The sequence below is a fragment of the Aquarana catesbeiana genome, linkage group LG04 (assembly GCF_042186555.1).
Source record: "Aquarana catesbeiana isolate 2022-GZ linkage group LG04, ASM4218655v1, whole genome shotgun sequence".
NCBI lineage: Eukaryota > Metazoa > Chordata > Amphibia > Anura > Ranidae > Aquarana > Aquarana catesbeiana.
This window is the reverse complement of record NC_133327.1, coordinates 462,796,233-462,817,718: the sequence shown is the minus strand read 5'-3', so window position 1 is coordinate 462,817,718 and position 21,486 is coordinate 462,796,233. Positions and strand designations below refer to the sequence as shown.

The following is a 21,486-nucleotide window of genomic DNA, read 5'->3' as shown; positions in this document are numbered from 1 at the left end:
GATCCGACATGTCAAATTGCATGCCAAATCACTGTAATGTGAACCAGGGCTTAAGGTAAAAAATGTTTAGATAGCAGAATTGCCCACCTCATCCCCTTATACTTACCTGAGTCCTCACTCAATCCAGCACTGTGCAGCAGTTTTCTCTCCTCTCTCTCCCCTTCTTCACACAGTGACTGACAGGCAGCAGCTGAAGCCATTTTCTCCTGCTGCTGTCAAATACAGTGAGGAGGGAGCGAGGCTGAACGGCACTGTATTTGTCAATAGACACACACAATGCGGATTCCACTGCTGCTGCACAAACTCTTCAGAATCTCCATTCATTCCTTGGTAAGGACCATCCATCACCAGGGAAGGCAAAATACCTATTTTCTGCAGGAATTAATAAAGCCCACAATTTAAATGCATGGGAAAAGCAAAGCTGTTGGGAGAATTTGGAGGAGGGGTGTGCAGTATCAAGTGGAAACTCAAAGATATTAGCAGAGTATGAGACTTGGAAGGGGTTACCAATGTTGGGGAATGTAGGGTATTGAGAGCTAAATAAAGATAACTGTACTACAGTTGTAGTATAGGGGCTTCAGGAAATCAGCTTAAAAGTGCAACACTCTTTAAAAATACTAGCTGAATCTAATGCTCTTTAATCAGTTTACAAGCTACACAACTTGCCTTTTTTTTCCTAAGGTCATCTTGTTTAGCCAAACGCTCATCCACTGCCCGAATGCTGTAATTAACAGATGTTTTGAGACCCTGCAAAAAAAAAAAAAAAAAAAAAAAAACAGTGCAATCAAACTTAACTTTAGACAAGAGAATAAAAAAAAAAAAATCTAGAAGAGCTAAATCACAAGCAAATATGAAGTACACGGCTGACCATACAACTATACAATTCTTCTTTAGACCTACCTTTAACTATGCAGTGCAAGACCCTGTCTGACTGAAAGAATTGTTCAGGTATTTGAAAGAATTGTTTAGGTAGGTCCTTGAATTAAATCGTTTTAGTAAAGCTAAAAGCATATTGTACAGAGATTGTACAATCAGATTGCAAAGTGAATGGTTAACCTAAAGAGGAACTGCAGTCTGCTCACATAATTTGTAATAAAAACATCTTTGCCATTCTGAAGCTTCCCTCCAACCACTTTGCATATTATTTTATATATACTATGATTCTGTACTTGCCAAATATGCTGCAGAAATCTCCCTCCACTGAGTCTGGCTGCAGCCATTTTAACTGTGGGCAGCTGCTGCCTGTTTACTTCCTGGATTTACATCTCCAGCTCTGATTGGTCCTCTTATGACTCATCCCCCCTCCCTTCCGGGCAAACTCTCAAGAGAATGAGTGAGAGAGAGTGCTGTGCATGATTTCATAAGCCAAGGCTATTGACCAGACAAGAAACAGGAAGTGGGCTGCATAACATTTACTGGCAGAAAAAGCTGAGTTAGACTTACCGGTAACTCCTTTTCTGAGAGTCTTCCAGGACAGCCCATGAGACCTTGGGCTCCTCCTACCAGGACAGGAAACACGTCACCCCCACCAGATAAAAGGGCGGTCCTCCAGGCCCATGTCAGTATTCTCAAGAACCGTAGGACCCTGCAAAACATATGCATAATACACATAACTTCAGACAATACCGGGTGGGAATCCGGCTGTCCTGGAAGACTCTCAGAAAAGGAGTTACCGGTAAGTCTAACTCAGCTTTTCTCCAAGCGTCTTCCAGGACAGCCCATGAGACGATGAGCCAGAACTTACCAGTCTAGGGAGGGACAACTGCCTGAAGGACCTTACGACCAAACGCCTGCTCCTGAGCTGATAGGAGATCCAGGTCGATAATGTTTAATGAAGGTCGAGTAACTGGACCAAGTGGCAGCCCTGCAAATTTGTTCCGGTGAAGCACCAGCCCTCTCAGCCCAAGACGTAGACAAGGCTCTAGTTGAGTGCGCAGTAACAAAAGGTGTAGGGACCTCCCTAATTTTGTAAGCTTCCAAGATGGCTTGCTTTATCCATCTAGCCAATGTGGTTTTAGATGCACTATTCCCCTTGTGAACTCCAGAAAAGAGGACAAACAAGGCATCAGTTTTCCTAAAGGTCTTCGTGACCTCAAGATAGACCAAGAGAATCCTTCTTACATCTAGGAAACTAAATTTTCTTTCTAAGTCGCCCTGTGGCGAACTACAAAAGGTTGGCAATACAATGTTCTGAGATCGGTGGAATGTACTTGCCACCTTGGGCAAAAAACCTGGATCGGTTCGTAACACAACTCGATCCTCAAAAATCGTGAGGAAGGGCTCCCTAACTGATAGGGCCTGCAACTCACTTACCCTACGAGCTGAGGTAACAGCTATAAGGAACACAGTTTTTAATGTAAGTAACTTAACTGACATACTTTCCAGAGGTTCAAACAGAAATTCTACCAGAGTTTGAAGTACTAGGGACAGATCCCACGTTGGACAACTTCTCACCACTACTGGTCTGGCCCTAGAGATAGATTTGAAAAATCTGGCTATAGTGGGATTTTCCAGGAGAGAAAACTGGAGGAACACACTAATAGCTGCCGCCTGTACCTTTAAGGTACTAACAGAAAGACCTTTGTCGACACCCTCTTGGAAAAATTCCAAAATAGACGGAATATCATGAGCTAATCTATCATTTTCAGATAACCATGAGTTAAACCTTTTCCAAACTTTGGAATATATGGCTCTAGTAACTGGCTTCCTGCAATTCACGAGAGTCCTGACTACTTTGTCAGAGAACCCTTGGGCGCTCAATATCTTTTCTTCAGATACCAGGCCGTCAAGTTTAAGGAAACCACCTGAGGGTGTGATACTGGACCCTGCAATAATAGGTCTTCCCTTTTCGGAAGACTCCACGGAGGCTCTGAAACCAGAGACTGTAGCAGGGAAAACCATGGCCTCTTGGGCCAAAACGGGGCACTTAGAATCAGATCTGTCTCTTCCAGCCGAAACTTCCGGAGGACTTCTGGAATCAGCCTGATTGGCGGAAAGGCATAACATAGGCCTGGAGGCCACGGGTTTGCCAGAGCATCGATCCCCAAGGCTTGGTCTGCCGGGTTCATGGAAAAGAATATCTCCGTCTTGCGGTTGTTTCGGTTTGCGAACAAATCCGCTACCGGATAACCCCATCTCTTGGTGAGATCTGCAAAGACTTCGGGATGAAGGGACCAGTTGTCTCGGTCTATCCTGTGACGGCTGAAATAATCTGCCAGGCAATTGTTTTTCCCCTTCAGGTGTACAGCAGAAATGGAGGCTAGATTCCCCTCTGCCCATGAAAGGATCTCCTGGGCAATGGACTGAAGCCTCCGGCTTCTCGTGCCTCCCTGCTTGTTGATATACGCGACTGTCGCTATATTGTCTGACAGGATTTGGAGGTTGTGACCCCTGACCTCCATCTGAAAAGACTGGAGGGCTCTCTGGACTGCAAGCAGCTCTCTTTGATTGGATGAGGCCCTTGCCTCCTCTGGGGACCACTCTCCTTGCGCTACTGCATTGCTGAGGTGGGCCCCCCATCCCCAGGAACTCGCATCCGTGGTAATCCTTCGGGAAATGGGAAAGGACCATGGGAGACCTCCTGCTAGGTGCTGACCAGCTCTCCACCACCACAGGCTTCTTTTTATCCTGTCGGGAAGCCAGATCCTTGACTCCAGGGACCTTACGTCCCCGTCCCAGTTTCTTAAAAGAAACCTTTGTAACGGACGCTGACGGAGTCTCGCCCATGGTACTGCGGGAAAACATGAGGTCATAAGACCCACTGCCCTCGACACCTGTCTCAGAGAGACCGACTGGTTGGTCTGCAATGTTGACATAGTCTGGAACACTTTGGTAATCTTCTCCTGAGGAAGAAAAACTCTTTGGTTCACGGAGCAAAAATCGTAACCTAGATAAGTTACTTTCTGGGCCGGAATCAAGGACGATTTTTCTTTGTTTATTAGCCAGCCTAGGGACTGTAAGAAGTCCTGTACAGCCTGGAGATCTTCCAACAGCCTTTGGTATGATTTTGCCACTATCAGGAGGTCGTCTAAGTAAGGGATAACCGTTATTGCCTTTAATCTTAGAGGAGCCAGCACTTCCCCCAACACCTTCGTAAAGATGCGTGGGGCTGAGGAAAGACCGAAGGGGAGGGCCTGAAATTGAAAATGTCGGGTCCCCATACCCGTCTTCACTGCCAATCTCAAAAACTTTTGGAAGGCTGGATGGATAGGGATGTGAAGATAAGCATCCCTTAAGTCCAACGTGGCCATAAAGCAGTTTGGGTATAGTAGGTTTTTGATTGTAAAAACCGTCTCCATACGGAAATGCTTGTATCTGATGGACTTGTTTAAGGTCCGGAGATTCAGGATAAGTCGAAACTTTCCTGCCGGCTTTCTGACCACAAATACATGGGAATAGAATCCCTTGCCCCGCTCCGATCGAGGAACAGGAATCAGGACTTTTTGATCTAACAAGTCTCCGATCTGGAGACCCAGAGCCCTCGCTTTCTCCCGATCTTGTGGAGGAAATGTGACCAACAAACGTTCTGGTGGTTGGTGAACAAACTCCAGCCTGTACCCGTTGGTCACTAGGTCCAGGACGAAGGGGCTCAGAGTGACTGCTGCCCACTGTGGGATGAAGGCCCTCAATCTCCCTCCCACCGGGGAACACAAGTCACTGCGGCTTGGCGGGCTGTTGAGGAGGGTTAAATAGCACTCCCCCTTTGCCCCTGCCTTTGTGCCCAGTCCAATGCTTTTTCGGCCTGCTGTCCTTTTCTCTAGGACTCTGTTGCCTGTTTTGGCCACGAAAAAATTTTCTGGCTGTCTGAACTCTCTCTGGAAACGCCTTTTTCTTATCAGCCGTGCGTTCCAGTGCCTCCTGTAGACCTGGGCCAAATAAATGATCGCCAGTTAAAGGAAGGCCACAAAGGCGCAACTTGGAGGCCGAGTCCCCTGACCAGGTCTTAAGCCAAAGGCTTCTCCTGGCCGAGTTCACTAGAGCCGAAGTCCTGGCTGACATTCTTACCGACTCAGCGGAAGAATCTGCCAAAAAACCCACTGCCTGAAATAGGAGAGGAAAAGACTTTAAAATTTGCTCTCTGGAGGTACCTGCTGACAGATGTGACTAAATCTGAGTCAACCAAACCTCCAGATTTCTGGCCACACAAGTGGAAGCCAAAGCTGGTTTCAGGTTTCCAACTGCTGAGTCCCAGGCTCTGTGGAGAAGGATATCCCCCCTCTTGTCCATCGGATCCTTAAGCGTACCCATATCATCAAACGCCAGGTCCGAGTTTTTAGAAACTTTTGAAAGAGGTGCGTCTAACTTGGGATTCTTATTCCATGGCTGCGCAGTGTCCTCATCAAAAGGAAACCTCCTTTTTAGGTTACTAGAGAAGAATGGTTTTCTCTCAGGATTATCCCATTCCAGTTTAATAGTATCAACCAAAGAACTATGAACTGGAAACACTCTTGATTTTCTCTTATGTAATCCTTTATACATAAGATCATGTTTGGATAACTGAACCTCTTCCTCTTTTAACTCAAGGGTAGTATAGATAGCCTTTAATAAGTCATCTACATCCTCAACAGATAACTTAAATCTTGAGCCTCGAGTGGATTCTCTATCTCTGGGCTCTGTATCTGACCCTGATTCTTCCAGAGAAGAACGGGTAGATCTGACCTCAGCCTCAGAGTCTTCACTCTCTGCCTGCTGCGGAGTGCTTACTGACGCCTTCAGTGAAGACGGACTCTCTGCTGGAGTCTGGAGCTTGTCAATAAGCGTTCTAAAAGGAACTGAAGGTGGACGCAAGCTCATCCCTAACAGAAGTAAGCATCTTCTGGCACGAGGCAACCGAGTCATCCTTTACTAGGCCTTCTATACAGGTGCGACAAACTGCTTTGCTCCATGAGGAGCTCAACTTGTTTGCGCAAACCGCACATTTCCTTTTAAGTGGCTGTGCTTGGGCCTTGTCCTGAGTCTTGGTCTGCAAGACAAAATAAATGACCCACAATGTAATTAAAGCCACACAATCACTCCGTAACACCACGTGCAGGAGGGAGGAAATGTGTCCCCTTACACCCACTACTACAGAGGGGGGAGGGGGAGGGAACACTCACAGGGATAGTAAAGGTGGTGACAGAACACCCCAGGCTTACCTGTGAGGTGCTGGTGTTGGGAACTGCATCCGCTGCCTGTGCAGGTACTGCAGGAGGATCCATTCTGCCCCTCTTGGTCATCCACAGCCTGGCTGCTTAACACCAAGAAACACCAGCAGCCAGCGTTCTCTGTTCACGCCGTTTATGAAGACTGGAACCTCGTCTCCGGCGCCCGATGATGATGTCATATGCCCTGGAAGTAACCCTCTCCAGGCACTTCCTGTGGGCCAGCTTGGAGCGCAATAGCTCCGCCCCCTCAAACGCTGCGGCTTCCTCCATTCCTTGCTCAGATCAGCCAGGCTGTCGGCAGGGAAGGACAACCGAAGCTCAGCTGAGCTAGAGTGCAATGCACTGCGCTAGGGGCACGACCTCACCCCGGTCCTGGCCCTCTCCAGGCACTGAGGACAGAGAACAGCAACACAGCCAACCTCCCCAGCGGTGTGCTGCTTCTGGCAGAGGAAGAGGTAAGTGATATGCCCCAGAAAAAAGCCATACAAAGCCCCTGCTTATAAGGCCTATGGGAGCAGGTTCCATGAACATGTTACCCCCCGTCCGGAGGAAACACAAATAACTGACATGGGCCTGGAGGACCGCCCTTTTATCTGGTGGGGGTGACGTGTTTCCTGTCCTGGTAGGAGGAGCCCAAGGTCTCATGGGCTGTCCTGGAAGACGCTTGGAGAAATATTATGTTTTACTATCCAAAGTTAAAGCCCCCTTTCACACGAGGCGGTCTCCGCTTCCATGGAGTCCGCCGGCTCAGCGGGAGATCTCTCCGTTGATCTCCGCTGAGCCGGCGGATGACAGGTCCCTCTCTGCTCACTGAGCGGGGAGGGGCTTGTCAGGCGCCGCTGCTGCCTATGGAGGGATCGGATGAAAACGGACAGCATGTCTGTTTTCATCAGATCTCACCCGATCCGATAGCGACAGATCCGGACATAGGGCCATCCGTCTGCTTTTTGCGGATCCGACCGGGTCAGATGTCAGCAGACATGTCTCCGCTGACATCCGTCGCTCCATAGGCTAACATGCAGCGCCCGTTCAGGTCCGCCGTCAAAACTGACAGGCGGACCTGAACGGTCCAATCGTGTGAAAGGGGCCTAAACAAGGGCAGAAGATTTAATAGATGTAAAGTTGGAAAAAATTACTGAAGGTCCGCTTTAAAGGATAATAAAACCCAAGAACAAAAATGCAATATTTTGCAACTTACAGTCTTAGTAACAGAACAGTTTTAGCAAGTACAGAAAATACCTGCTGATCTCACCAGAAATGCAGTGTCCCTGCCACTTTCTATGAGCTGCACCAAAGAATATCTTCTTTAATAACTAGCTCCTGTAATCTATGTTACAAGGGGCAGGGTAAGAGATGGAGGAGATACGGACAGGTTTGTAGTCCATATAAATATAGTAGCCTAGGGTTAAAACCAGGGCTCCCTTCATGGATAAATTGGAGGAGTGATGTAGCCACCCAGGGACAGGAAGTGTGCCATTTGCAGGATCAACAGGTAAAAATAAAACAAACAAAGCTTAACCACTTCAGCCCCCGAAGATTTGGCTGCTCAATGACCAGGCCATTTTTTGCAATGGTGTACCCAAACAAAACTGACGTCCTTTTTTTCCCCACAAATAGAGCTTTCTTCTGGTGATATTTGATCACCTCTGCATTTTCTATTTTTTGCGCTATAAACAAAAAGAAGAGCGACAATTTTGGAAAAAAAAAAAAAAAAACAAACAAAAAAAAAAAAAAAAAAAACACACACCCCACACATTTTTTTCCTCAGTTTAGGCCAATATGTATTCTTCTACATATTTTTGTTAATATATATATATATATATATATATATATATATATATATATATATATATATATATATATATATATATATATATATATATATATATATATTTATATATTTATATTAGCAATAAGTGTATATTGATTGGTTTACGCAAAAAGTTATAGCGTCTACAAAATAGGGGATAGATTTATGGCATTTTTACAATTTTAATTTTTTTACTAGTAATGGCGGCGATCAACGATTTTTAGCAGGACTGCGATATTGCGGGGAACAGACACTTTTCACACATTTTTGGGACCAGTGACAATTATACAGCGATCGGTGCGATAAAAATGCAAATGGAAGGGGTTAACACTAGGGTTAAATGTATTCCCTAGTGTGTGTTCTAACTGTGGGGGGGATGGGACTGACACGAGAGAGAGAGAGAGAGAGAGAGAGAGAGAGAGAGAGAGAGAGAGAGAGAGAGAGAGAGAGAGAGAGAGAGAGAGAGAGAGAGAGAGAATGAACACACGATCTGTCTCAGCTGAGAACCGGGATCTGCGTGTTTACACACATAAATCCCGGTTCCCGTTGTCACAAGCGATCGCGGGTGCCCGGCGGTCATCGCACCTCGGCAGTGCACGCCGCCTAGTGGTCAAAAGGCAAAGCGACGTAAGGTAACATAGTTTTGCCCAGGGGAGCCAACCTGCCGCAGTACAACTGTGGCAGCTGGTCGGGAAGGAGTTTAAAAAAAAAAAAAAAAAAAAGTTAACCTCCACAACAAGGATCAATATACCACATTATATAAAACATATCTGATTTTGGATTTAAATACACTTTCCAGGCGCCAACATACAATACATCTCAAAAACGAGGCTCTGTCCGTAAGTGGTTAAGGCAGTAAAAGCTGCAATGAAATGGGAGGATCCGGAACCTCCTCCAAAAGAAGGAGAAAACCTATCACACTCACACACCATACAATCTGATTTTAAATTAAAATTTAAATTGTGTGGCAATAGCTAGATAACACGCATTTGGTGCCTTTATCCTTTCAGGGCACCCCAAATGCAATGAGATTCTGCTCAGATTGTCACATGGGAGAACGCACCATTAAAAACACTGTGCGAAGCTTGTAGCCCCTAAATAGGAGCAAGGGCTTCTTTTTGCACGCGTAGGGCAGCCAAGTGAATGGGCCGCCCCCATGTGAGTTGCAATATTGCGTGCATCACTCTTTGAAAAGTCCCATAGCCGGAACACTTGTCCCCGCTACGTGATATCAAATGCCTCTGAAAACCCAAGCACTTATCGCTTTTCAGTGCAATAGCAGAGCCTGCTGCAAGTGGGAACAAGCCTTTGGGTTTCATAGGAGGAACCTAAATAAACAGGTAGCTAGCTTTCCTCTTATGACAGAAAAAAGAGGCCCGTTTCAGAAGGAATGGGAGAAGGGGGAGAGAAAATCTTCCTCAACCAATAGGTTGCAGAAGTTGTATCCAATCACGGAGGATGCTGATGCTCCTTTATCTAACCCAACTGTGGATGCAGCAGTCACCGGACTGGCCAAGAATGTGACACTTCTGATGGAAGACTCTTCCTCCTTTCGCGATATCCTTGATAGACGCATTGACATGGACTTAAGAAAGGTTTACCTTGTGGTAGGTGGCGCTTGTAAGTAGAGGTCGACCGATATATCGTCCGATATTTGGTATTTTTTAATTAATAGTCATCGGCCGATTGTGCTGATAAAAAAGGCCGATATATAACTTCAGCGCGACTTGCAAATGACTTCTGTAATAGAAGTCAATGCAAGTTGCCTGAAGTCTTCTGTGGAGTGGCTTCTCTCCTCTCTGGGCAGCCTGCCAAGTCTGATAAAAAGCTAAAAAGATACAATGTTTACACTTATCAATGGACTGAACTCTGTGTGTAGAAGCTCTCAGTTTAACCATTTAAAGAGTAAATCTTTTCTGACAATTGTTGCTTACAAGTAAAAATCCTGTATTTTCTGCTAGAAATTCACATAGAACCCCCAAATAATATATATATATATATATATATATATATATATATATATATATATATATATATATATATATATATATATATATATATATATATATATATATATATATATATATGTTTTTAGCAGAGACCCTAGGGAATAAAATAGTAGTTGTTGCAATATTTTATGTCACGCGGTATTTGCGCAGCGGTCTTTCAAACGCAATTTAAAAAAAAAAAAAATACACTAATGAATTAAAAAAAAAACAAAAAAAAAAAAACTAAAAACTAAAAGCAGTAAAGGTAGCCCATTTTTTTCGTCCAAAAGTTTTGATTACCTGTTTTTGTGTATTTAACCACTAGGCGTCCGCGCTATATCCGAAAGATGGCTACAGCGCGGACTCCAATTGCCGGGAGGGCGTCCCTGGACGTTGCCCTGTTTACTTCTGCGTGGCGCGCTCCCGTGGGGGCGCATCGAGGAAGTTTTGTGCTGGCCGTGTCCCTCGCACACAGCCAGTCACAGATCGCCGTAAACGGCCAATGACAGCGGCCGTTTACAGTGCGATCCCTCTGCCAATGAGAGAGGATCTCATATGTAAACATATGAGATCCTCTCTCATCGCCGGCTCTCCCTCCTCACACAGAGACAGCGTGTGAGGAGGGAGAGCGAACCGCTGCGGCGGTAAGTAAACAGAAAAAAAAAAAAAAAAACGAAAAAAGTGTCAGCACTGTTATCTGTCCTGTTATCTGCCCCTGCCGTCACGTCCCTGCCGTCATGTCCCCACTGCCATCTGTCCCCACTGCCATCTGTCCCCAGTGCCACGTATAAGTGCCATCTGTCATCAGTGCCACATAGTGCCATCTGTCATCAGTGTCACGTGTCATCAGTGCCACGTATCAGTGCCATCAGTGCCACGTATCAGTGCCATCTGTCATCAGTGCCATCTGTCATCAGCGCCACGTGTCATCAGTGCCACATATTAGTGCCATCTGTCATCAGTGTCACGTGTCATCAGTGCCATCTGTCAGTGCCATGTATTAGTGCCATCTGTCATCAGTGTCACGTGTCATCAGTGCCATCTGTCAGTGCCATGTATTAGTGCCATCTGTCATCAGTGCCACGTATTAGTGCCATCTGTCATCAGTGCCATGTATTAGTGCCATCTGTCATCAGTGCCACATCAGTGTCAGTGCCACGTATCAGTGCCATCTGTCATCAGTGCTACGTATCAGTGCCATTTGTCATCAGTGTCACATGTCATTGTCCTGGTTCTCCAGGGCCTTCAAAAGTGTAATAGGTAGTCAACAAATTAGATGTGTAATTTATGCTTCTAGAACACGTGATGTGACTCCCTGCATGTTGGGCCTCTGTATGTGGCCAGGCTGTGAAAAGTCCCACACATGTGGTATCGTAATACTCAGGAGTAGCAGAATGTATTTTGGGGTGTCATTTGTGGTATATACATGCCATGGGAGAGAAATAACCTATTACAATGACAATTTTGTGGGGGGGAAAAAAAAAAAAAAAATCTTCATTTTGCAAAGAATTGTGGGAAAAAATGACAACATCAAAAACCTCCCCATGCATCTAACTAAATACCTTGGAATGTCTATTTTCAAAAAAAGGGGTCATTTGGGGAGTATTTGTACTTTCCTGACTTGTTCGGGTCGCAAGAAATGAGATAGGCCGTCAGTACTTCAGGTGATTTTTTTTTTTATGATTTGCACCATAACTTGTAGACTCTCTAACTTTCACAAAGACCAAATAATATCCACTAATTTTGGTTATTTTTACCAAAGATATGTAGCATTATAAATTGTGGCCAAAATTTATGAAGAAAAATTACTAATTTGCTAAATTTTATCACAGAAACAAAGAAAAATTTTCGGTCTTTTTTCATTTATAGCGCAAAAAATAAAAAACCCAGAGGTGATCAAATACCACCAAAATAAAGCTCTATTTGTATGAAAAAAAGGACAAAAAATTCATTTGGGTACAGAATTGTATGACTGAGTAATTGTCATTCAAAGTGTGAGAGCGCTGAAAGCTGAAAATTGGTCTGGTCACGAGGGGGGTTTAAGTGCCCAGTTGTCAAGTGGTTAATATATAGTTTTTTTTTTTTTGTTTTGTTTTTATCGAAATTATACATACAAGTGAACCGATTGGAGGTTTGTTTTGTTTAATACATGTTTAAATGTAAAAAAATTTCTGTATCACTGTATCATTTCTGTATCACTTATTACTAGGTTGCTTACACACTGGAGCAGGCACTGTATCTGTATAATTTCTGTATCACTTATTACTAGGTTGCCTACACACTGGAGCAGGCATTCGTTGACGGTAAAACACTACTAGTTTTAGCAGCGCTTTATCGTTATTTAAGCGGCGCCATTCGGCTGCTAGCGGGGCGCTTATAACCCAGCTAGCGGCCGAGGAAGGTGTTAAATGCGCCACTGCCGAAGCGCCTGGCAGCGGTGCGCATTCATTTCAATGGGCAGGAGTGGTGGAGCAGCGGTATACACTGCTCCAAAGATGCTGCTTGCAGGACTTTTTTTTTTTTTAAATACCCTGCCAGAGCAACGCCTCAGTGTGAAAGCACTCGGGCTTTCACACAGACTGCAGGGGAGCCGTTTTGCAGGCACTTTACAGGCGCTATTTTTAGCACAAAAGCGGCTGAAAAACACCCCAGTGTGAAAGGGGTCTAACTGTTAGATTTTATGAGATGAAGGGGGGGGGGGGGGGGAATCGGCCTAACATGTCGGCCCAAAAAAAAAAAAATCGGCATCATATATCGGCCACCGCGATTTCTAAATATCGGCATCGGCCAGAGAAAAACCCATATCGGTGGACCTCTACTTGTAAGCCCGTCGTTCCTTTAACATCTGTAGCAAGTGCTATGCGAGTGTGGGCGCAGGAACTTGGAGTATGCAATCAAAAACCAGCTGCGCTCGAGGAGATAAAACAACCCTGGGCGGACTTCGCAGGTGAGGCAGCTATAGACATCATTCGTTGGTCCTCCAGAGCCATGCTCAGCTCAGTTACAGCCAAAAGAGCTATGGGTCTAAAACTCTGGGCGACTGACCCATCCTCAAAGCAGAATTGCTATAAACTGTTTATTAATGGGAAGGCACTGTTTGGCCAAAAAATAGGATTTTTATAACAGCCTACCTGTAAAATCCTTTTCTTGGAGTACATCATGGGACGCAGAGCCTAAGCTAATAACTAAGCTAATGGGCCACCTTCAGGTGATTGGACACTGGTATACTCAATCCAGGAAGTTCACTCCCCTATATAACCCCTCCTCCTTCCAGCAGTACCTCAGCTTTTGCAAAGCAATATACTTAAACCCCACAAAAGAGGGGCGGGACCTCTGTGTCCCATGATGTCCTCCCAAGAAAAGGATTTTTACAGGTAAGCTGTGATATTTTCTTTATCGTACATCATGGGACACAGAGCCCAAGTTAATAACTTAATGGGACGACCCATAGCAATGTTATTTGAGAGGAGGGAAAGACAACACGTAGGGCACCCCCAGACACTGCGCCCGAAGGTGATATCCTCATACCTCCTTACATCCACCTGATAAAATTTTGTGAATGTATGTACTGAAGACCAAGTTGCGGCCTTACAGATCTGAGCCATGGAAGCCTGGTGACGCACTGTCCAAGAAGCACTAACCGCCCTGGTAGAGTGTGCCTTAACTAGAAAAGGGGGAATCTTACCCCTTAAATCATAAGTTTGAATTATAACTTGCCGAATCCACTTAGCGACAGTGGATTTCGACGCTGCCTGTCCTTTCTTAGGACCCTCTGGCAGAATAAATAAGACATCAGTCATTCGAATCTGAGCAGTTCTTATTAAATAGATTTTCACTGCTATCAACACATCAAGACAATGTAGTGACTTCTCTCCCCTGGAAAATGGTTTTGGAAAAAACAATGGCAGGACAATATCTTGGCTCAGGTGGAAACCTGACACTACTTTTGGTAAAAAAAACCCGAACGAGGGTGCAACACCACCCTGTCCTCATGAAAAATCAAATATGGCTCTTTACAAGAAAGAGCAGCCAATTCCGAAACCCTCCTTGCTGAGGATATAGCAACCAAAAATACCAGTTTCCTTGTCAGAAGGACTAAGGGAATATACGGTTTCAGTTAAAATGGCTGTTTTTGAGGCCCTGACAAAACTAAGTTCAAGTCCCAAGGGCTTAAAGGCGATTTAACTGGTGGATTAATCCACATCACCCCTTGCATAAAACCCCGGACTAAAGAATGCGTAGCAAACGGTCTTGGTAATAAAAATCGATAAGGCTGAGACTTGGCCCTTAATAGTACTCAGGGCCAACTTCATCTCTACGCCTAATTGTAGAAAGGCAAAAATTCTGCCTATGATAGCTCCGAGGGTGCCAACCCTTGGATTCACACCAGGAAACATAAGCCTTCCAAATTCTATAGTATATAGTTCTGGAAAGCTGGCTTCAATGAATTAATCAAAGTAGATATAACTGACCCAGAAAGCCCACGTTCTTTCAGAATGTGGGTTTCAATAGGGAGGGACCATGGACCATCCACTGCCATCTTTTTCGATTTCTGCGTACCATGACCTTCTGGGCCATGCTGGTGCTACCAGAATTACCGGCTCTCTTTCCAGCTTGATCCTGCAAAGAAGTCGTGGTAGCAACTGAATAGGGGGAATGCATAGATCAGTGAGAACTGATCCCACAGGGTTACCAACGCATCTGTTCCGCATGCGAGTGGATCCCTTGTCCTGGACACAAAGTTGACTAACTTCATGTTGAATCTGGATGCTAGAAGATCTACGTCCGGAGTCCCCCGTCTTTGGCAAACAGCTCGAAAAATGTTGGGGTGAAGAGACCATTCCCCTGGGAATAGCTGCTGACAACTTAAGTAGTCCGCCAGCCAATTCTCTATTCCCGGAATGAAAACTGACGATAGGCACGGAATATTCCTTTCTGCCCAAGTTAGATATGGTTCACCTCTCTCTGCGCTGAGAGACTCTTGGTGCCCCCTTGATGATTGATATAGGCCACAGCCTTGAATGGAACTGGGCATAGGGGACTGCTTCGAATGAAGCCACCATCTTTCCTAACAACCTCATGCAAAGGCGAATTGAGGGATTTCTTTTCGACCTGACCATCTGCACCAGCTCTGGTATGGAGCTGATCTTTGCTAGAGGCAAGAACACCTTTTTCTGGACTGTGTCTATGATCAGGCCCAAATACTCCAGCTTTCTTAGCGGTTTTAAGGAAGACTTCTCTAGGTTGAGAATCTAACCCAGACTTTCCAGGTAACTGGTTGTAAAGCGTATACTTTGCTCCACTTTGAGCCACTGACTGGTCTATTAACAATAGATCATCTAGGTACGCTAAGACTGTTATGCCCTGTGCCCTGAACACCCGGGGAGCTGTAGCTAGCCTGAAGGGCAAGGCTACAAACTGAAAGTGCTGCTGTTCTACTTCGAATGGCAGAAACCTTTGGTGAGCGTGAAATACAGGGGGTCCCCGGGTTACGAACGAGATAGGGACTGTAGGTTTGTTCTTAAGTCGAATTTGTTTGTAAGTCGGAACCGTACCTTTTTTAAGTGCAAATCCAGTCTCAGAGTCAGGAAGTGAGATTAAATCCATCTAATGAGGATACAGACAGTATAATTTTTTTTATTTTAATTATTCTTTACTTTTTTTTTAATTACTTTGTTATTTTTTTTAAATTTAATTTAATACTGTATTTCTTATTTTTTTTTAATTTTATTTTTTTATCAATTTTTTTTCACTTAACTTTATTGCTATCACACAGGAGAAAACAATTCCCTGTGTGATAGCAATTGGAGGTGACAGGTTCCCTTTATTGACCCTGTCACCTCCTAGCACTGCTAGATTTTCTGTCATAGCTGAGAGGGGAGGAGCACAGCTCTCCCCTCTCACTCTACATGGGGGCAGGGACAGGAGGAACAGGTACAGTACACTGCATATTGTGCATATATTAAGCATATTACAGTACTGCCGGACTGCTCACCTGATGGCACAGCAGGGAGATGGATAGATGGTGTGTCCAGGCAGGCCGGCCGTGGTGCACCTCCGCGGGGCAGCGCTCGTAGGAAAGACCGGGGATCCTGGAGGCTTCACTAGGCCGGACAAGGCCGCGGTGACGTCACTTGGGCCCCGTTCGTAAGTAGGGGTCGTTCGTAAGTCGGATGTTCGTAAGTCGGGGACCCCCTGTATTAGGGACATGCAGATATGCATTCTTGATATCGATGGACGCCAGAAGTTCTCTTCCCTGTAGGATAGAAACTACTGACCTGATTGACTCCATGCGAAAGGAGCGGATTTTCAGGAATTGATTTAGATTCCTTAGATCTAGAATGGGTCTGACAACCCCATTTGGTTTTGGTACCGTAAACAGGTTTGAATAAAACCCCAAACCTTGCTCCTCTGTGGGGATCTGTATGATCACCCCCCGAGCCAATAATCGATCTAATGCTTGAAACAGAGATTGCCTTTTTCCCTGGATCTTTGGGAACATTTGATCTCAGAAAACGAGACGGTGGAAACTGCCGAAATTCTAGTTTGTATCCCAGAGACACCGTGGAGATGACCCATCTGTCCTGAATTTCCTTTTGCCAGACTTTTTAGTATTTCAGAAGTCTTCCCCCCACTCTGGTGACGGGGGGCGCCTCTTCATGATGAGACTTTAGTATTCTGCCTTGCAGATTTGCGGCCCCAGGTCTTCCTTTGTGTCTGGGTTTGACCCTGAGGTTTTCCTCTAGAGTCTGACGGCGGAGGCAGTCGCCACTGCCTAGAGGTGGATGCCCCTGGTGCAGGAGATAAAGTCCGTTTAAAACGTTTATACTTTCTTTTGAATGGCAAAAGAGTACTCTTCCCAGTAGAAATCACTTGGATGTATTTATCCAACTTATCGCCAAATAGTCGCTCCCCATGAAAGGCGAAACTAGTCAGAAGCTTTTTGCAAGGTGTTTCGGCTGACCAATTTTTTAACCAAAGGGTCCTTCGCATGTGTACTAGCACAAGCAGGGACGCCTGGTGAATAGAGTCCTTCATAGCGTCTATGACAAAACATAATGCCATTGGTAGTTCAGACAACTCATGGGCCTGTTGGGCAGGAAGCTCTTTAAGAGCCTCTGTGAACTGGTCCTTTAGGGACTGACAGATGCCTATTGCTGCGACTGCAGGCTGAGCAACGGTCCCTGCCAAGGAAAAGAGGATTTTAACAGGAATTCCAACTTTTTATCTGTTGGATCTTTAAGCATTTGTGCATGGTCAACTGGACAAGTTAAACTTTTATTCACACTGGAAATCACAGCGTCAACTGCTGCAACCTGCCACTTTTTGGTGAATTTCTCCTCCATGGAGATGGAGAACTGAGAATCTCTTTGAAGGGAGAAAATGCTTATCCGGATGATCTCATTCAGCATAAATAAGCTTTTCTAGTAATGCATGGACCGGAAAGGCATGAAAAAGCTGTAAAGGTTTTAAAGAACCCAAGGAAGAAACCGGACTTTCAGCTGACTCTGTTAGGGGTAGCATGAAAGTGGAACGAACCATTTTCGTAAGGATTTCTACCTGAGATTGCGAAGCTGAAACATCAACTGTTGTTTCCTCTGCAGAGGAATAATCGGCATGTTTTTCCTCTCGATAGCCTGAGGGTAATACCTCATCCTGTCCCCATTGTTCCCTTGGTAATGGGTTTGATGTGGGGGAGGGGGATCTAGCACGCTTCCTATCCACTTGGGTAAAGGATGCGATTAAAGCCATTAATCTTCCTTCTAGGCCCTGCAGGGCAGAGGAAAATGCATCTTCAGTCACGTATACAGGGCCTGAAGTGCGAGAAGAAAGTTGCACCACCAACTGGTTCCAAAGACTCACCCTGGCTTGCCATGTCTGGTATCTCTGGAGAGGATGACAGTGTGGAGGCATGACTGGAGTTCCCAGCACCTGGGGGTGGAATTTTTGGCACCTTAGTGGTAGTTCTGGAAGTCCTAGTGCTAAGCATAAAAGCAGAGGCACTTAAGAAAAAATATACCCCTTTCTGAGCAATAGTTTAGAAAAACAAGGCCACCATAAAGATCAGCTTTTGGTGCTGAATAACAATTGTATTTCCTGTACTGTAAATGCCTGTATACACCCCTCAAGTGACCCAGCGCTCGTGTTCTCTAGTGTGTCAGACTTCCTCTCCTCAGTTAATTTTAGAGGTTTGTGATATGAGAGCGTCTGTCTTTTAAAAGTGTCAGGTGAGCCTGATCTGGCATTTGTCAGCGTTTTCCGCCCCTCAGCATGTGCGCCGTGTGCTCCACAAGGACGCTACGTCCCACACACGGCGCCGCCTGTTACTTAGACCACGCCCCTCTCTAATAAATGCCCCCTCCTTTAAAAAATAACAATTAAAAAAAAATCTAGTTTGCGTGCGCGTGAATGGCATTCAGGTCTGCAAATGCAGACCCGAAGAGGAGGAGACTGCCTAAGAGGAGGAGTACTGTCTAAGCACAAGAACTGGTGCAATGCCTGTCCAAACAATCCCTTGCTGGACAGTGTTCACAATAAAGGCAAGTTTGAAATATACAAGTAGTATATGTGAAGCCGCACCTCTCCGGCGGTGGAGGAAGGGGGGGAGGGGAGGAAGGGGGGGGGGGGAGGGGAGGAAGGGGGGGGGAGGGGAGGAAGGGGGGGAGGGGAGGAAGGGGAGGAAGTTTTATCAGAAGAGTGTTAGGCTCCCTAATCTGCAGGATATATACACTAACTTGCTTAGTAGGGGCTGTTTAAACATAAAAAATATGTCAAAACTGCTGCTGTAACCCCACTTAGTTCCCTCAAAAGAGGAAACGCCAACTATTCAATAAGAACCCCACTGACTGCTGGAACCACACACACAATGTTATAGCCAGGACACAGAGCTGCTGAGAAGCAAGGTACCAAGGTATGTGTAATTTACTACCTCTAGTGGAGATCTTAAGGCATACAATGTTTAATATATGGAAGAAAAGTCATAGGTGGACTTTTTACAGTTCCTAGGCTTCTTCCCTTACCTTATCCTCGCTGCAGGATACTGCTGAAACAAACAGATCCAAACTGGATCCAGCTGTGGAGGTTATTTAAATCCAGCATGGATCCCTCCTGAAGCTCCTCAGAGCACATCTTCACTCGTGACCAACACCTTAGACAATGGCGAAAAAACCGAGGTACTTTTGAAGGAGGAGGGGTTATAAATAGGGGAGTGAACTTCCTGGATTGGGTATGCCAGTGTCCAATCACCTGAAGGTGGCCCATAACCCATTAAGTTATTAACTGAGGCTCTGTGTCCCATGATGTACGATAAAGAAAACTGGAGACTGCCATCTCCAGGGTTACAGGAGAAAAATCAGGTCTTCTGCCCTAAGGATAGAAGGTCCAAATGCCAGAAGGGGCAACCACCCAGAGGAGCGTCAAACAGGCACCAGGATTTTGGAGGCTTTCGCCCATCCAAGGACTCCAGGAGGGGTTGCAGGGGAACACAGTCAACCTTCGTAAGATTGCAGAGAGCTAATGCCCCTGCAGGTCCCTCTGATACCCAGAAGCCCTTTTAACACCAGTCCCGCCTAGGAGGCAGTTGGAGCCAGGCTGCTCAAAGTGACCCAGTTCTGGCAAGACCATTGCCAAAAAATGGCGGATTCAGTCCACAGTGGCGCAAGGCCATTATTGGCTGTTCAAACAGCTGCTACTTCTTCAGTCAGGCGTTCTGACAGACTTTTTATTATACCTTTTGGAAAATTTAAAGGGAAAGAGGCCTCGGCCAGAACCATCACGGCACGGATTGTAAAAACTATTCACCAGGCATATAGAGCAGCCGGGAAGGACCCTCCTGAGGTGGTTAGAGCTCACTCAACCAGGACGATGTCTTCTTCTTGGGCAGCAGGCAGGAGTGTCACTGGAGACAGTATGCAAAGCGGCTAGCTGGTTATCCCATCACAGGTTCCTGAAACACTACAGGGTGGATCCAGTAGCTTACTACAGCAGAGTTTGGGAGAAAAACTATCCAAGCTTTTATGTCTATTGTTAAATAAAGACTAAGTTTGCAGCATTAACCCTCCCTCTCAAAAGCTCATTATTTATCATATGTATGCTGCCATGTTGGCGTCAGGAAAAATGGAAAATTGTATCAAATACTTACTGTAATTTTGTTTTCCTGACGCCAATACATGGAAGCATTGGAACCCTCCCTCTAATTTTTGTGCTTTAGACGGAGGATGGGGGAGGTAGCTCTCAGTCAGACTTTTATAGAGCTAAACAGGTCCTGTGGGTGGATATAGGGGCGGAGCTATAGCATATGTGTGCTGCCATGTATTGGCGTCAGGAAAGGGAAATTACGGTAAGCATTTGATACAATTTTCCATTTTAAGAGCCATTAATTGATATAAAAACACTGGTCCATGCAAGAAGAGAGAAAATATTTAAGTGTATGTAAACCTACACAATGAACTTCTCTTATATGCTCTGCTCTTTAGGCTTCATGTACACTGTTGCTGGTAAACGGATGTTTCGGAGCAGTTGGGCATTTTTTTCAGCTGCTACTGAACTCTCCTCTGTACACAGGATCGTTTATAGTAGTTTCTATGCAGTTGAGTTTAGAAACATTTTTTAGAAAGCAAAAAAATGCGTTCAGGACAGATGTTCAGAGGCATTTGAAACGTCAAATGCCTGTAAAAGCTTGTAAACGCACATAGACGTGGTAACTCACATTTAGCCATGTTTCATTTACAGGCGTTTTTCATTTTTGCCTATTCATAGAAAAAAAAAACGCTTCCAAGTGCAAACGCGACATGTAAACACGGCATGTAAACGCAGCAAAATGGACGTTTTTAAACGTCGGTTACCATCTGTCAAGTTAAATCGTTCAGGAGACGTTTTAAAAACGTCCCCTGTACATTAAGCCTTAGTGTATTTAAAAAAAAAAAAACATCCAATTTAACTTTAAATAGTTCATAAGGATCAACTTGGTCCAAACTACTTCCTTCATTAATACATGAGCCCACTGGGAGCGATGATTAAACTGTACAGCATCGACTACATACACTATACAGCACTGTGGTACGACAACTTATTCTCTGGAACAAAATTCAGTCGGGATGAGCGCTGCTTAGCCATTCACAGGAAGCTTTGTCTATTATTAATGAATACAAGGCTTCCTCCGATTGGCTGAAGTGGGAAGATGTCATGCTCTTCACCTCAGCCATTTAGAGGAATCCTTGTACTGTATGCAATTCATAAAAAATGAGGAACAAAGTTGGGATACAGCTGCTGAGACCAAACTAGCACAAAAACTAGAACAAGTCTTTTGAACCTAAAGATGATGAAATAGGGCTGCCAATCTGTGTGGTGTAGTAAAATAGTAGAGGGTCTAATAGGCAGAGGACTTATCAGAACCCTGAAGCCCACCTTTAACAATAGGACAAAACCCGAATATCGTCCACCACCCTGTCAGAGAACTCACACAGCAAGCACCTGTCTCCATGCAGCAGCTGCCAATCCTCGTTCTGCTAATGCCAAGGTGCATGCACGGAACCATAGCCAGAGA

The 21,486-nt window shown here is 45.2% G+C and overlaps 1 protein-coding gene across 2 annotated transcripts in view; it reads right to left on the bottom strand.

The window, feature by feature from the left end:
- Positions 1 to 21,486, bottom strand: part of COG2 (component of oligomeric golgi complex 2) — a 456,761-nt gene that overhangs the window by 347,249 nt on the left and 88,026 nt on the right. For both annotated transcript variants that reach the window (XM_073627553.1, XM_073627554.1), the window contains one exon: positions 667 to 747. In XM_073627553.1, coding sequence (XP_073483654.1) covers positions 667 to 747 — 81 coding nt within the window. The remainder of the gene's footprint in view (positions 1 to 666; positions 748 to 21,486) is intronic.